This window comes from Pundamilia nyererei, unplaced genomic scaffold (assembly GCF_000239375.1).
Source record: "Pundamilia nyererei isolate P.nyererei 1_Seehausen unplaced genomic scaffold, PunNye1.0 scaffold00136, whole genome shotgun sequence".
NCBI classification, from domain to species: Eukaryota; Metazoa; Chordata; class Actinopteri; order Cichliformes; family Cichlidae; genus Pundamilia; species Pundamilia nyererei.
Window position 1 is genome coordinate 1,499,415 of NW_005187537.1, and position 14,094 is coordinate 1,513,508.

General features: G+C 40.3%; 2 protein-coding genes across 8 annotated transcripts in view; one reads left to right on the plus strand and one right to left on the minus strand.

The window, feature by feature from the left end:
* The window catches only part of ptpn20 (protein tyrosine phosphatase non-receptor type 20), a 26,307-nt gene extending 13,381 nt beyond the window's left edge, over positions 1-12,926 (minus strand). For all 4 annotated transcript variants that reach the window (XM_013913526.1, XM_005743896.2, XM_013913525.1 and 1 more), the window contains exons 1-27: positions 12,875-12,926; positions 10,624-10,771; positions 10,248-10,411; positions 9,453-9,518; positions 9,182-9,361; positions 8,947-9,022; positions 8,470-8,550; positions 8,169-8,244; positions 7,775-7,928; positions 7,439-7,510; positions 7,076-7,250; positions 6,728-6,863; positions 6,474-6,612; positions 6,225-6,377; positions 5,776-5,961; positions 5,499-5,661; positions 4,875-5,142; positions 4,705-4,784; positions 4,186-4,263; positions 3,964-4,071; positions 3,709-3,825; positions 3,377-3,585; positions 2,717-2,818; positions 2,357-2,450; positions 1,738-1,823; positions 1,120-1,291; positions 497-708 (exon numbers count right to left, since the gene is read on the minus strand). In XM_013913526.1, coding sequence (XP_013768980.1) covers positions 497-708; positions 1,120-1,291; positions 1,738-1,823; positions 2,357-2,450; positions 2,717-2,818; positions 3,377-3,585; positions 3,709-3,825; positions 3,964-4,071; positions 4,186-4,263; positions 4,705-4,784; positions 4,875-5,142; positions 5,499-5,661; positions 5,776-5,961; positions 6,225-6,377; positions 6,474-6,612; positions 6,728-6,863; positions 7,076-7,250; positions 7,439-7,510; positions 7,775-7,928; positions 8,169-8,244; positions 8,470-8,550; positions 8,947-9,022; positions 9,182-9,361; positions 9,453-9,518; positions 10,248-10,411; positions 10,624-10,747 — 3,471 coding nt within the window. In that variant the 5' untranslated portion in view covers positions 10,748-10,771; positions 12,875-12,926. The remainder of the gene's footprint in view (positions 1-496; positions 709-1,119; positions 1,292-1,737; positions 1,824-2,356; positions 2,451-2,716; positions 2,819-3,376; positions 3,586-3,708; positions 3,826-3,963; positions 4,072-4,185; positions 4,264-4,704; positions 4,785-4,874; positions 5,143-5,498; positions 5,662-5,775; positions 5,962-6,224; positions 6,378-6,473; positions 6,613-6,727; positions 6,864-7,075; positions 7,251-7,438; positions 7,511-7,774; positions 7,929-8,168; positions 8,245-8,469; positions 8,551-8,946; positions 9,023-9,181; positions 9,362-9,452; positions 9,519-10,247; positions 10,412-10,623; positions 10,772-12,874) is intronic.
* A 407-nt stretch (positions 12,927-13,333) lies between these two features.
* The window catches only part of mapk8a (mitogen-activated protein kinase 8a), a 10,179-nt gene continuing 9,418 nt past the window's right edge, over positions 13,334-14,094 (plus strand). For all 4 annotated transcript variants that reach the window (XM_005743893.2, XM_005743894.2, XM_013913532.1 and 1 more), the window contains exon 1: positions 13,334-13,392. In XM_005743893.2, coding sequence (XP_005743950.1) covers positions 13,357-13,392 — 36 coding nt within the window. In that variant the 5' untranslated portion in view covers positions 13,334-13,356. The remainder of the gene's footprint in view (positions 13,393-14,094) is intronic.

Sequence of the window (14,094 nt, forward strand, 5' to 3'; positions counted from 1 at the left end):
CTCATGATGTCAGATCAGCATCCTGATGTGGCACACCTGTGAGGTGGGATGGATTATCTCAATATGGCAGATGTGTAAAATGTGCACAGCTATCTGACCAACATATGTGTAAAAGCAACGCTGCTAATACCATTGTAACTTCTTGGCAGTACAGAGAAGATTAAATGACACAAGCACAATGACACAAACTGCTTTCTATTTCAAGTGGTACAAGATTAAAGGATTAGTGAAACAATGAAGTGAATGAGACTTGAGAGAGAACAAGGTCGCTTGTGTTACTTATACACTCGGCAGTCCATTCATGATTATCCATTGTTCTTCCACAGGTTTACACAGTTTTAAGGCTACATTGGCTATTTTGCAAACAGGTTTATTTTGCTTTTTAGCTTCTTATGGTCCAATTGTCCACACACATTCTTGTCCTCTTATAAATATAAGAAATAAAAAACAAACTAAACAAAAAATACACTATCTGATATAAACATATAAATTCTACCTGATAGGGAAGATTCTTGAGAGGCTCTTTGTTGACAGTCAGGATGATGTCTCCTTCCCGCAGCAGGCCACTTTCCTGCGCTGGCTGACCTGGGAACAGACGTTTGATGCGGACCACGCTGCTGCGGTCTGGTCCTGAGTGCAGCTGGGAGATATAAAAGCTGAAGCCGAGGCCAGACAAGCTCTTCCTCAGCACCACCTCACGTGTGTTTTCTAGGAACGAGATGAAAGGAAACACTTGAGCATTAACATGTGAATTATGATCTTTAGCAACGTGCTAAGAACATTTTTCAATTCAGTGTCACAAATGCATGTATATTTCTTTTCTGTTATTATTATTTGGTAATACATTTTTCCCAATTTATTTGACTTTTTTTCCTACTATTACCAGTAAAGAAGGGAAGGCTACGTGCCAGCGAACAGGAAGCTTTAAGGTTTCAGTGGATGCAATCCCAAGGGACTGAGGCGGCATCAGCCCTAGATGACTCTGACAGCAACCACAATGTAGCTGTCAGATGACTCACAGTCACCTCTGGGCCATGTGTGCATGAGTGTGTGTCCCTGACACTGTCTATCTTTTCTTTTTTATTACGAGGGTAAATGCCCCTTCGTCTCCCCTCTCACCATCCGTTACAAAGCTGTAGTCCTTGGCTCGACCACTCAAGGTCGTTTCCATGGAGACTTCAGTCCTGAGGGGCTGTGTGTGTGATGCACTGTGGACCAAGGTAGGGCAGGGCGAGTCAGGTCTAGGCTCCAGAATTACTGTGGGCTCCCTCTCGAGCAGCAGGCTCACCACCTATAGGGAGCAGATGACGCACATACTCCCCCTTAATATGCTTGATAAATTTAATTGAACAAATAGCGTCACAGCGGGAACAGAGAATAATGTGTAGCAGCACTGGTTCCTGCCATTTTTTCACTGTGAATAACGCTTCCTTAAAAAAGGTTATGGTGGAAAGGTCTAAAGAGTCAGGTCAAGTCCTTGTAATAGTGAATTCAATAGTTTGGACTTTAGTGCTTTTGTCATTATGTTAACTTTTATGGTTTTATATTTAAGTTAATTTAAACTAAAACAGACTCATTAGGGAAGGATTATCATCATGGATCACGAAAACATGGATTTAAAGAGATGAAGAAATACGTAACCTCTGTGAAGGACAGTCACTTAGCACTGATATTAACATTTGTGTGTGTGATTGTGTTTCATTGCATGAGCAAGTGTTCATGCCCGTGTATGTATACCTCCCCAGTCCTCTTCAGGAACTCGACAGCTTGATGGTGAGTCACGCCCCTCAGGTTGGACCTGTCAACCTCCAGCAGTCTGTCACCTGTCATACGCACAAACACAAACCTCATCATCATTAGCAGCATCCGAACCGAAACGGTTTGCGATGTGTGTGCGTGTGTGTGTATATGTGTGATGACATATCACCAAACTTTAAAGTCTCTCCTGCTCACTGAGGCACGAAACAAGTCACAGCACAGAGGTTTACAAAATGTAAATAACAGCAACAGCAAATGTTTTATAATATAATTTCTCAAATACATTTTTATGATCTTTGGGGTTTAGACTTTTATTATCTTACTGTTCAATACACAATCACTTATGTAATATGCTGCATATGGAAGCTTAAGAACTTTTGTGTCAGATTCATACTTTATAATGCTGCGATGATGATGATGATGTTAGGGGGACTGTTATTAAGGATATACTTACAATGTAACAACTGATAAACTTAGAATTTATCCAGAATTTAGAAGTTTGATACGGATCCTGCACATTTTAATCATTTATTTTTTTATAACCCTTTACCTTTTTCAACACCTGATCATATCTTCTACTTCCAAATTAAAAGATTACCAATTTGAATGCGACCATCCTGCTCAGCAGCACCTCCAGGCACCAGACTCTTGATGTAAATGCCTCCATCATGCACATTAGTGTTAATTCCTCCCTTTGGCAAGACAGAAAAAAAAAGGAAATTCATTTGGCTGACAGTAAAGCAGTGATCTTACAAAGTTTATATGATTCATATCAATTCAAATTCAGTTAGTCAAGATAAAGTATTTGACATCATATCAAGAACATATTGTATTTTTACAGCTTCTTTATCCAAAATGATTTTTCTTCAAAAATGATTCGGTAAAGAAACCAAACTCTACTTTCTTTTACAACTAGAGAAAATGAGGAAAGCACTCTTCATTAAAACATTTCACTCACAGCAACACTGATGCCAAGGCTTCCACTGCTTTTCTTCAGCTCCACTACAAACCGCTCGCCTGTTTTAAGGCTCAAGATAGAGGGCGACCGAGAGTAAACGTCCTGAAAAAGACGCAGAACGGAGGATTAATGTTAGATTACAAGAAATGATTTCATGAAAAATTACATACAGTAACATGAAAATGTATTGTAATGTTTAGAGGTTATTTCTGCAAGTAAAATGTGAAATTAAAAAACATTTTGATTTAGAGTGTTCGTACTTGTTACTTGAGACTTTTGCAAAATGTGGCAGTTATTCAAAACAATTCTGTAAATGTATGCAAGTTTAAATTAAGTGTCTGCAGCCTATAATATTATAGGTAACAGTGTAAATGTTGCAGTTATAATGACTTTGAAATAATTTAACATCTGTACTGAACTGAAAATAAATAGATCGTTAAAGTGTTCCTAAAAAAGAAAGGAATGAATGAGGGCATATCTTTGGGACACTTCTGAATCCTGTGAATGACGACATCTCCTAGTTTTATCCAATTAATGTGAGCACTTAATCTGTTTATCAGTTGGCATTGGACTCTAATATCAGCTTTGACAGCACTGCTTCTTTTAAAAACAGTAAAGTCAATCGTCTCTAACCGCTGTCTTCTGAGCACTGGTTCTAACCTGGGCATCGTGTATTCGCACCACAGGAATGTGAAGCTTCCTGTTGTGTTTTGGAGTTGCCATGCTGGACAATGTGATGACATCCTCGAGTTCCTCCACTCCGGGACGGTACTCTGTGCTACTCAGGGTAGTCTGTGACCCAAAGTTCCTCTCCAACGCTAATCCAAGAGTACTCTGACTCAAAGAACTTTGTCTGTCCTTCAGTGACTCTGAGAGGAAAACAACCAGGTGGCATTAAAACCATGAAATAACTACTACTCTGCACAGTATGATCTGATAATAATTTATAAATATTTGAAGGATGGACGGAGAAAGCAGTGGGCCGATCTTACGCTTAGGCTGGGACACAATGAGCTCCACCTCATCGGGGCTGCTCTGTAAGATGGCAGCAGCATCACTGAATGTCACTCCTTCCAAACTAGTCTTATTTAGTGAGATGAGACGTCCACCTGGAAAAATCAGCAAATCACCTTCAAGTCCTTATGACAGATCACGTCCAATCTAATTGTGTATCTTGCTCTAGATATTTTATTATACATTTTCATCCCGTATCTATATTTTTAATCTGCATCGTTTGAACTTTGCACCTGGTTTAATTCGTCCATCTTTCTCTGCAGGGCCATCAGGCACAATGGAAGCAATGAAGATCCCAAGGTCAAGTTTGCCTGTATTGTCCTCTCCCACTATCACAAAGCCTGAAACAGGAGCAGAGAATATGAAGACTTTTACTAAAGAATCACTTGTTGTTGCTGTTGTTGTTATACCAGGAATTTTATCTCTCTCAGCTAAATCTGAGCTAATAAACTCACCAAAGCCCAGTTTGGGATCTTTCTTCAGGGTCACGCAGACTATCTCTCTCTCTGGTGGGGTCCGGGTTGGTGTATCAACTGCAAAACGTATGTTTTTAATATGATAAACAGGCAGCAGTAAACTATTTATATACTTTGTTTGCCTCGTTATTGTGCACTGGGTCACAGGGGCAGGTCAAATGTATGGTGTGGGTTTAGGTCATAAACAGACCAAAACATTAAGACTTGTACGCACTTTAGAAATGTTCAAATCAACATATCTGGAATTAGATCTAAACACATGAAGAAAACATGTGGACTCCACATAGGAGAGCCCCTACTGAAAAGAAGAAGAACTATTGTTGTGAGGGGACAATGTCAGCCAGACAACCAGACTGTCACTCTACTTTAACTCTGTGACCATCAAATTTCAAAAACCTAATATGACTTAGAGGCTACCAAACAGATGTCAGGTGCTCCATGCTGATTTAGTGTGTTACTCAAAGACTTGTTGTATTTATATTTTATTTGTCAGCTCACCTCGAATGGAGGATGAGGCATCAGAGTCCTGCTTCTGTAGTGACATACTGGACATCATCCTGGGAAGAAGCTCTGGCGTACTACAACATATGTTCACGGTAACATTTAGCTAAATCCACCTATATTTTTGCAATAATAACATGAAACTCGTAATCATTATAAAGGGCTACCTCCAACACTGTCGCTCTTTTACATCCCTGAGGTCTCCCGTTTCGGGCAGATCCTTGTTCAGCTCTCTACTCATCTCTCTCCTCATCTCTCTCTGTTGGCGGAGCCGAGCCTCCAATTTGGCAGTCAGGTCGTCACAGGACTTGGACAGGGAGTCTGGTTGACCGGGCGCCAATCCTACATGGTTCAACATGCCCTCTGAGCAGGATATCCGCCTTAAGTTCAGGTTACGACCCCTGTAGGCGGATATGTACTTTTCCATGTTTTCATCTGGAGAAACAAAGTAGAATCAGGTGCTGCTTGCTCTTTGTTATGCTTGGTTAAAACCTTTTTTTTTTTTTAAATATTAGCACTGCTAAACCCTGAAACAATATTTTTTGCTCACAGTACTCATTTCTTTCTCCATTTAGGAATAAATATGATCAGTTTTTCCTACCAATCCCATCTCCAGAAGAAATGAGAAAACAATCAATCAATCTAAGACAAGTTATCCTATCCAGTGAGAGAAGAAAAAACAAACACATTTTAAAGTCTTAATTGGGATCAGGCTGGACAGAGAAGAGCTCTTAGTCTGATTTCTCTTTTTTTTGTGCAGTTTAAATTTTAAACAATCAAAATATTCCCACCTGGGATTAAGGTGTGGTTTAGCTGTCGTGACGTCATCTCGCTGTGAAACTTGTGCTGTGCTGAGCAAAGGTTCAGGAGGTATTGTGCTATTTTTGAGCTTTCCGTTACAAAACCATGCTTTTTCCCACTGGGGCCACCACACTCTATAATCAGTTTACGCCGCTGAAAGACATAAATCATTATTTAGTTCCTCTGAGCTTCATAGCAATACTACCTCTGCAAAGTAATGTCTTACACAGCTTAGCAAAGTCTGACTGAAAGGCCATATTTTTTTACCCCAGTGGATATGGAGTCAGTTTCCCTCCAGAGGAAGCGTCTGGTAACAGTCCGGACGTGGTTCTTCATCTCGTACACGATGATTCCTTTGGCACAGACTCCCAAGACCAACTCTCCAACCACCGACCTTTTCTCTCGCCCCACACGGTGGAACATAACTCCATACTCTGGTAGCTGCTGTGCAATCTGATGTGCACATGGTTTTCAGATTTTGTGGGACTCAAAATCTGGGAGTTTAGCTCTTGATCCTAACTCTCATATATACATGTATTTATAAACTAAGCAGGACAGTAAAACTGTCAAATTAAAAAAAAATAGTAGTAGTAATAAAAAAGTTCACCGAGACTTATGACTATAGCATACATACAGTAACTAAAGGACAATATAAGCTACTTTTTAAACGAGTCTGTGTACATGTGTGGGAATAAATGCATTATTAGTGTGGTTACCTTTAGGTACTCGATTTCTGCCTCTTCTGGCAGCATCTGTGCATGACTTGCATGTAGTCTTGGCAACTCTTCCTTGACGCTGGGCAGGGCAAGCTTCTCAAGCATCCTCTTGGACACATAGTGCTCTGGTTGGTAATAGTTCTTGCCATATAACTAAAAAAGAGACACAAAAAGGATGAGGATACACACTGACAGATAATGCTGCTCCTTAAAGACATGCTGCAAACATGATTGTTATATCCTCTGTACCTCTGACATGTAATCACCAAACTCAGCCTGCAGCGCAAGAGCAGCCAGGAATAAGCCTGTCTCCTCATTACAGTAAAGCCTGTCCTCCAAGATATCCTTACGCAGCTGTAAGTAGTACTGGTGACGAGTCAGTTTGTGCCTAGGAAGGAGGAACAAAAAAAGAAGAAAAAAGGCAACAGTGGGTTTAACTAAATACATTTCTGAAAATGAGCTTCCTGCATATGAGTTAATCGTAAAACCACTGCAGCACTTACAGAATGAAGGAGATATCATCAACAAAAAATTTGACTCGAAGAAACACCAAAAAGGATGATATCTGCCCTTTTTTCCAACTGTCAGGGGCAACTTTGGAGATTTTTGTTTCATGTTCCAAAAAGAAATATTCATCATCTGCAGAATGCCAAAGAAAAGCTTCTTTAGCCACATTTGTCTGAAGTGACTAAAACATCCAGTTGCGGAAAGACAGATTCAAAGTCATTTCAGTTTTTTCTGGAAAGGTATTCAGATAAATTACATATTCAAATATTTTTTTTTACTGTCAATCCATTCTCACAACCAGTGCACTCAAGATAGATCAGGTCCTATTTATTATGGGCTCTTACCATCTAGGAAGGCAAGACCAAAGTAAAAGTGTTCCACCAAGTTTGCGTGCGCGACCACCATGTCAAACACATCTCTTGCTCTGGACTTAATATCACAGCGAACCACCACGTACTGTCCATTAGGCATCACAACAGTCACTTCTCTCTGAGACGAACATGAACGGCCCTTTCTGGACTGTGGCGTGTACACACAAAACACACAGACACACACGTACATGTACATACATATACAAATACTATACATGCAATTATGCAAATAGACACAGTTCAGCATGCGAGAAAGGAAAAGCTAAAAGAATAGGAGCAAACAGAAGTGTAAACCGAAATTGCTTATGGGCAAGTGAGCCGAGATTATTCATTTACCACAATAGATCCTGGAAGCTCAAGAACAATTTGTTGCTCATCTGGCATTCTGACGAACTCGGGACCCAATGCCTGGAAAATAAAATTAATTAAACAAAAAAAATAATATGTATATATTATTAGCTGGAATACATCTGACAGGTTGTCATTCCTCACTAAATGATCAACTGTATACAGAGATTTTAGTTCACCTGCACTGACTACTCTACAGTTCACTGTCATTCTAATACAGCTACATGCACACAGATCCACAGCATGCACGTTTACTCCGTGCCCTGCAAAAACATTTCACTTGACTTATGTCACTGATACATTCAAGTTCGTTTCTGAGCTTACCTTAGATTTTCTCTGACTCAGACTAAGCGAGGAGTCGCTGAATGTGATGGAAGGACTGTGAGATCTGCCTGATGTCTTCGGAGAGATGTCGTGATGGGGACTCCTACCGAGCCAACTGCAGTTGCTGTCCCTGTGACGAACCCCACGAGGGATTCTGAAGGGAGAGAGGTGGGTGGGGAAGGACAGATTGTGTAATAGTTGTGCAGGCGAGTTGGAAAAGTCAAACAACGAGAAAATGTCAGATCCCCTCAAAGTCAGTACAGACAATAAGGACGGGGGAAATGAGGAGCGGAAAGATTTATCTGTGCTGACATGAATGCACAGATAGCATCCTTCTACACTCTTGGTAGAAGGTCCAGTGATGGTGTGTATATATGCATGCATATATACATGCCTTTCTAAAGAAGATTGGTACAACGATGTGGGAGAGCTTCTCGGTCTTTGTCTCCATGGTCTTTGAGGTAAACTCCCTATAAAACATATTAAAAATGTTGTTGTTTTTTAAATAGTACACATATATATGTTCTGACTGTAAAATGCATTAAACAAAAATAGATACAAAACATAAAAGCATGCATAATTCAAGGATTACATCCAGACACTAAAGTGATGCATTTTGACATGAAACAAACTTCTTTGAAAGACATCCTGTGACTTCTGTTCAGGATTTGGTTTCAGCCAAACGAAACGCATACCTGACTTTGAGTCAGAGTCCGTTGAATATCTTCTACCTTCAGCACTTCCTTCGCTGAAGTCTGAAAATGGCCCTCTCTTTCCTGTCATCCAGGTAAGAAATAAAAGATGACAGCAATGTTTAATCTGGTTCTTTGTCTCTGCTGCCCTGAGACACTAAGATGTTTGGACAGACCTGCAGGAGGTTTTAGCTTGGAGCAGCTCGCTCAGTATCTGATTACTGGCTCTCGCAGGATCCTAATCCTGGGCTTGCTTTAGGTTAAGATTTTAATCCTGTTGTCCGGTGTTCAGTCTTGAGTCAAACCAACAGTGACTGCAGCTACGTCCAGGAAATATGTAGATGACACCTCTTAAAGGTCAAATTTATTTAGGACGCATTAGGATTATTTAGAAATTAAATGAAATGACTCAGCTTTTTATGTGTGTGTTGTATGGACCTAGTTTAAATCAAACATTTATCTCAACTGTATCACGCTCACCATGAAGTCTTTCTCTGATCATCAGACTTCTGCCGCTCAGAGGGACATTGCTGTCTGGCAGAGATGTCTGGTCCATCTGGAGGAAAAAGAACCCCTGCTATTCACAGACACTTTCATTTTTTTTTCATTAGTGCACAGTATGGCATTAATTTCACACACAGAATAGGCTGATGAGAACATAAAATATCATCAGACATGACCTTAGTGTAGAAAGGCTTTTTTTTTTCCGACTCACTGATTCATGAAAAACCTCCTCCACCAGCTGCCTGATGACTTTGGCGGGGGGCAGCAGGATGGAGGCTTTGAGCTGGGATTCGCAGGCTTCCAGGATGGAGTTGAGGTTTACCCGGCGGTGAGACAGGTCCTCACACATGCTGAGGAGGAGGCTGTTTAGATGGTCACTCAACTGAACCGGCTGAAAGTGAGAATTTAAATAATAATTACAACAGCTGAGTTGTGATGGTTAATGAGAAAATAACTGATGATTTTATATAAGGGGCTACTACCTGATTTTGAGGTAGGTGAAAATCAACTGACCAGTAGAGAGTCATACCCAGTGAATACACCAGCATCTATGCAACAGATAAAACCAGGTTTACTTTTGCATTCCTTCATAATGTGTTATAATAGTGACGATACTTATATATGAATGAGAGTGAAGTTTTTCCAGTAAAAAGCAAGTAAGAGTAAGAACAAGATAGATACAGTAGATCAACGTGAGCTGGTTTGCACAGAGAATCTTTAAAACAATAAAAATAAATCTATTTCAAGCATGATTGATTAAATCGGGGGTATGCCATATACTGGATGTATAAAATAGAAATGCAGATTACTGAAGCAAAAGGGAGCAGGCAACAACACATTGTAATTTCTTTTTTGGAGTTTTAAGGCATATTTCTTGAACATGAATTCTATATAGTGGTTTTTCAAATACGAAATATTGTTATATAAATGTATGATCATTTTCACATTATAATTTGTTTTTAATAGTTACTTTTTTGGACAATGTACACACGTAAGGCTCACAAGTGCAGATTTCAGGTCGTGATTCTCTTTCTTCAGCCACTAGATGGCGCACTTACACCTTATTCGACCTTCAGCTCCAGACATCCTAAGATTTTCCACTCAATGAAAGAGACACATCAGTTTATGTCTGGATTGATTCTTAACGTCGCGAAGTCACTGCAGAGTTTAAAGTTGCTAATAAGCTGTAAAGCTACAGGCTCTAGTACTCTGCACTATTTGAGAAATCTGCCTTCCACTTTCACGTGAGATACGGGTACGAAAACACGCGCACTGACCCTCTCTGTGGCAGGTTTGGTTGAGCTGGCACGGCCCTGCAGCATCTCCGGAGCGGCGAATGTGGAAACCTCATCTGATAGGCCACAGTTCTTAAATGCTAAGGTACCAGTGGCTGACAGCAGCAAGGAGGTGGGGCTTATGATACTGCACATATTGTTTTGACCTGAAAAAAAGGAAACATTTATGTACTATCGGCTTTACTGTAGTTTTACACTAAAGTCCCACTGAGGGAAGCAAGAATGCACGATATGTTTAAATGGTTTCAGAGATTTTCCACTGGCGCAACATGATAGTATGGTCGTGGCGTTATAAGGCATGATGTATGTGAGGCTAAAATAACAGGGAGTGAGGTGGGGAGGGTCCTAAATGCTTTACCCTTATAAGAGACATCCACTAAAGACTCTGCAGTGCCCAGCAGCAAGGACCAGACCTCCTCCTCCAGCAGAGGTCCCCCTCGTGCCTCCAGTACTTCAGCTAATGTAACAAACGTGCTGCTCATTCTGCACACACTCCACGTATGCACCTGAGGGGGAATGCACACGGAGAACATATGCATAATACACACCGTTACATATGCAAATTGCGACTCATTAGAGGCATTTTTGATAGTAATATTCTAAAGAGAGGGTTAATTTTCCTCGCTTTACATGCAAATCAGTGAATCATGTGAAAGTAAGACATGCACACATGACATGCACACATGACACTTAGTTGTTATTCTTTATGCCAGACTTGTTATATATTTCCCTCAATATTTTTGACTTTAGAGGGAGAGCTGTAAGAGATTCTGGGACATTTCATAAACACAAAAATCCTTTTCACTGATTCAGACTACTTTAGTGCTTTGATCTTACTGCCTGTCACTTTCTCTGCCACTCCCATCTACTAATTGGCTTTTCTCTGACCTGGGGGCAGTCCTGAGGAAGCTTTCATTCTTGCACCAAAGCAAGTGTGTCATTATCCCAAGTTAGTTTGTTACATACTATGCAGTTACCACATCTATATACAGCACTTTGAGTGCTGCATATAGATGTATTTTTCTTACTTTGAGCAGTTCACTATTTTATATAGATGAGATGAACATCCAGTTGGACTGGACCTAAACTTGACATTGTTTGGGACGACTGTGATAAAAACAAGTAATGACACTTATGGGTGGTCTCAAATGGATAAACAGTCTTACTTGCTTTCTATGAAAACATGAGGAATAACACTGTGAGTAAAACAGGCATGTTGATTTTCCCAAAGCTAAAGGTTAAACTGAGTTTTCTCAGTGGCCAATGGCAGAATCTGGTTGTTATTGGTGAATGATTAAGTCCAGTATAACCTGATCACCCAGCCTCTTATTCTACCAGATCGATTGGTTTTATTGTGACTCTAAGTTAGTCTAAATCTTTCAAAACAGTAATATAATAGGCTTGTTTCTACAGATACAAACCAACCTAATTACTTTAGACCTGATTAAATTTCCCTCTTAAACTGAACTTATCCTTGGCTTACAAGATTAAATTCGGTAGCAAAAAACAAATACTCTAATCAAATTGTAAGGCTATGAGGTTTAAAATCTAAAATGATACAACTGTAAAATTACATCGATGAGATCATAGAATCATCCTGCTGCAGATTACAGAAGGGTGCTTTGAATGAACCTTAAAAGTATGAAATTTGTCTGTACCCCCACCGATCTAGTCTTCAGTAAAAGTTCAGCAACTGTGCTTCTGTAGAGCTATTAGAGTAACTTTTGTGAAGAGGCACACTGCTACTGGAGCCTGAAGAAAAACCTGGTTATTGGATGGTAGTTATAGCAACAATAGTTTTATGTGTTACTAAATTTGTGAGGAAACTGTAAGGGAATCATGCTGTACATACAACAACATGGATCTGCTGATGGTCTAGGTCAAGTATGTGAACTCACCATCAACATCAAACTTTCAGTTTCTATTAGAACATCTATATTCCCGTGCAGACAATGATAATTGCATTATAATTGTAGAACATATAGACATTCATTTAAACTCATTATAATTGGAGCGTGCAAACACAGTGTTTTGTCCTTCATACATTATGTTTGGACTAAGATACGGAACATACTATGATTTAATGAACCACTAGATGACTAGCCTTCCTACACTGTTAGTAAAACATTCTTACTTAATCATGAAGCAGACAGACACTTGATGTAGATTCACATCCAAATGCTGCGATATATTCTGGGGAATTTAGGACATCACGCTTCTTCAAGGATCTAGGTCTCATGCAACCTTCTTTCTGGCTACAAGGTGAGAATAAACCCTACCTTCCAGTAATGTGAATCGAAAGTATGATACAGTGGGCGTAAAGCTATCATGGTGAGTGATTGTTTGTTGTGATTACAGCATAAGCAGTCTATAACATACAACCATTTTCACCCAGACCATTTTTGTCCTTACAGGCCTCAACATCACAGCTACACATTTCATAGTTCGTTCTCTTTACAGTCTTGTGGCTGTATCTCTGGGATTTGTGCCTAAAGCAGATTAGATATCTTCTCAAATCTGCAATCAATAAAATGTAATTAAAATATGAAGACACCAGTATCACACATGTGGCAAACAGCAGTGTAAAATGAATTGATAAAGAGCGTTACCTGGTACCATATGTAACCTGTGTCAGCGGTCTGATCCTTAGTATTATCTTCAATACTCCCAGGGATTCAAAGTAATCCTCGTGATCATCGCATTGTTGTTTTGATGTCCTCGCTGTGAAGGCTGCTCGGTCCTGGCAGGCGATTCATCAATGACATTAACTATACATGGTGCCCCATTCATTTGCACTATTACCACACTCACCACGCTGAAGATCTGAAACTTTTTACTGTAATTGGCGCTATTCTTGGCGTCTCGTCTTTAAACACTTGATTGGATTAGCCCCGCGGTTTGACAACGACGGGTCAGAGCCACCAATAGCCGGTGGGGTGAGATCAGCTACACCGATTTAACTAATCCGTCTGACGCCCAAAGGTGCGGTGGATCCCCGGTGTTGGTGCGCTACAGAGAAGCCCGGGTAGAACGGACGATCTCGGCCACGCCAGTGGGCAGGAGCTCGCTGCTGTGGGGCTGCTCCTCAACAATGATCATAACACTGCGGGCTCTCTTCGAACAGGGGGTAAGAAACCGTAGTAGCCTCGTCTTGCTGCGGGAGTCTGTACTGGGACGTTTATCCATCGCTGTCCAGGTCGGGGTTTTTTTGCGCGCAGCTTGTCTCTGCAGGGTCTGTACCTACGCAGGGACAAAGATGAATAACGACCGTCCAGGGTTGTGAGGTGGGCGCTGGGAGAATTTAAACTACTCAGCGCTAAGTTAACATAATTTTATCTCATGTCCTTACTCAGTCACATGCCTTCGCAGGCTCCGTGCAGCGTACGCTGGTGTAGTGTACGCCGGTGTGGGTGAAGGAAGGAACTGATGGATGGACTGTAGATGGTACCCTTTTTCATAATATGCTGTGGATTTCTGCAGAGCATTCATCCTTTACAAATTACCCAACAGCTTACAGGGGATAATAAATATTGACTTCGATTCAATATTATATCTTCTGTTCCGCTACATCAGTGACTATTCCGGGAAAATACGAGTCCAACTTTGAAATAATTTTATTGAAACCACTGTAATATAGCATATATATGATAAATACTGACAGTTTAACTAAGGTAAAATAGAAATTTAAACTAGCATCATTGATGTAAGAAACCCATCATTTACTACGTTGAAAAATGGATAGATAGATAGATAGATAGATAGATAGATAGATAGATAGATAGATAGATAGATAGATAGATAGATAGATAGATAGATAGATAGATAGATA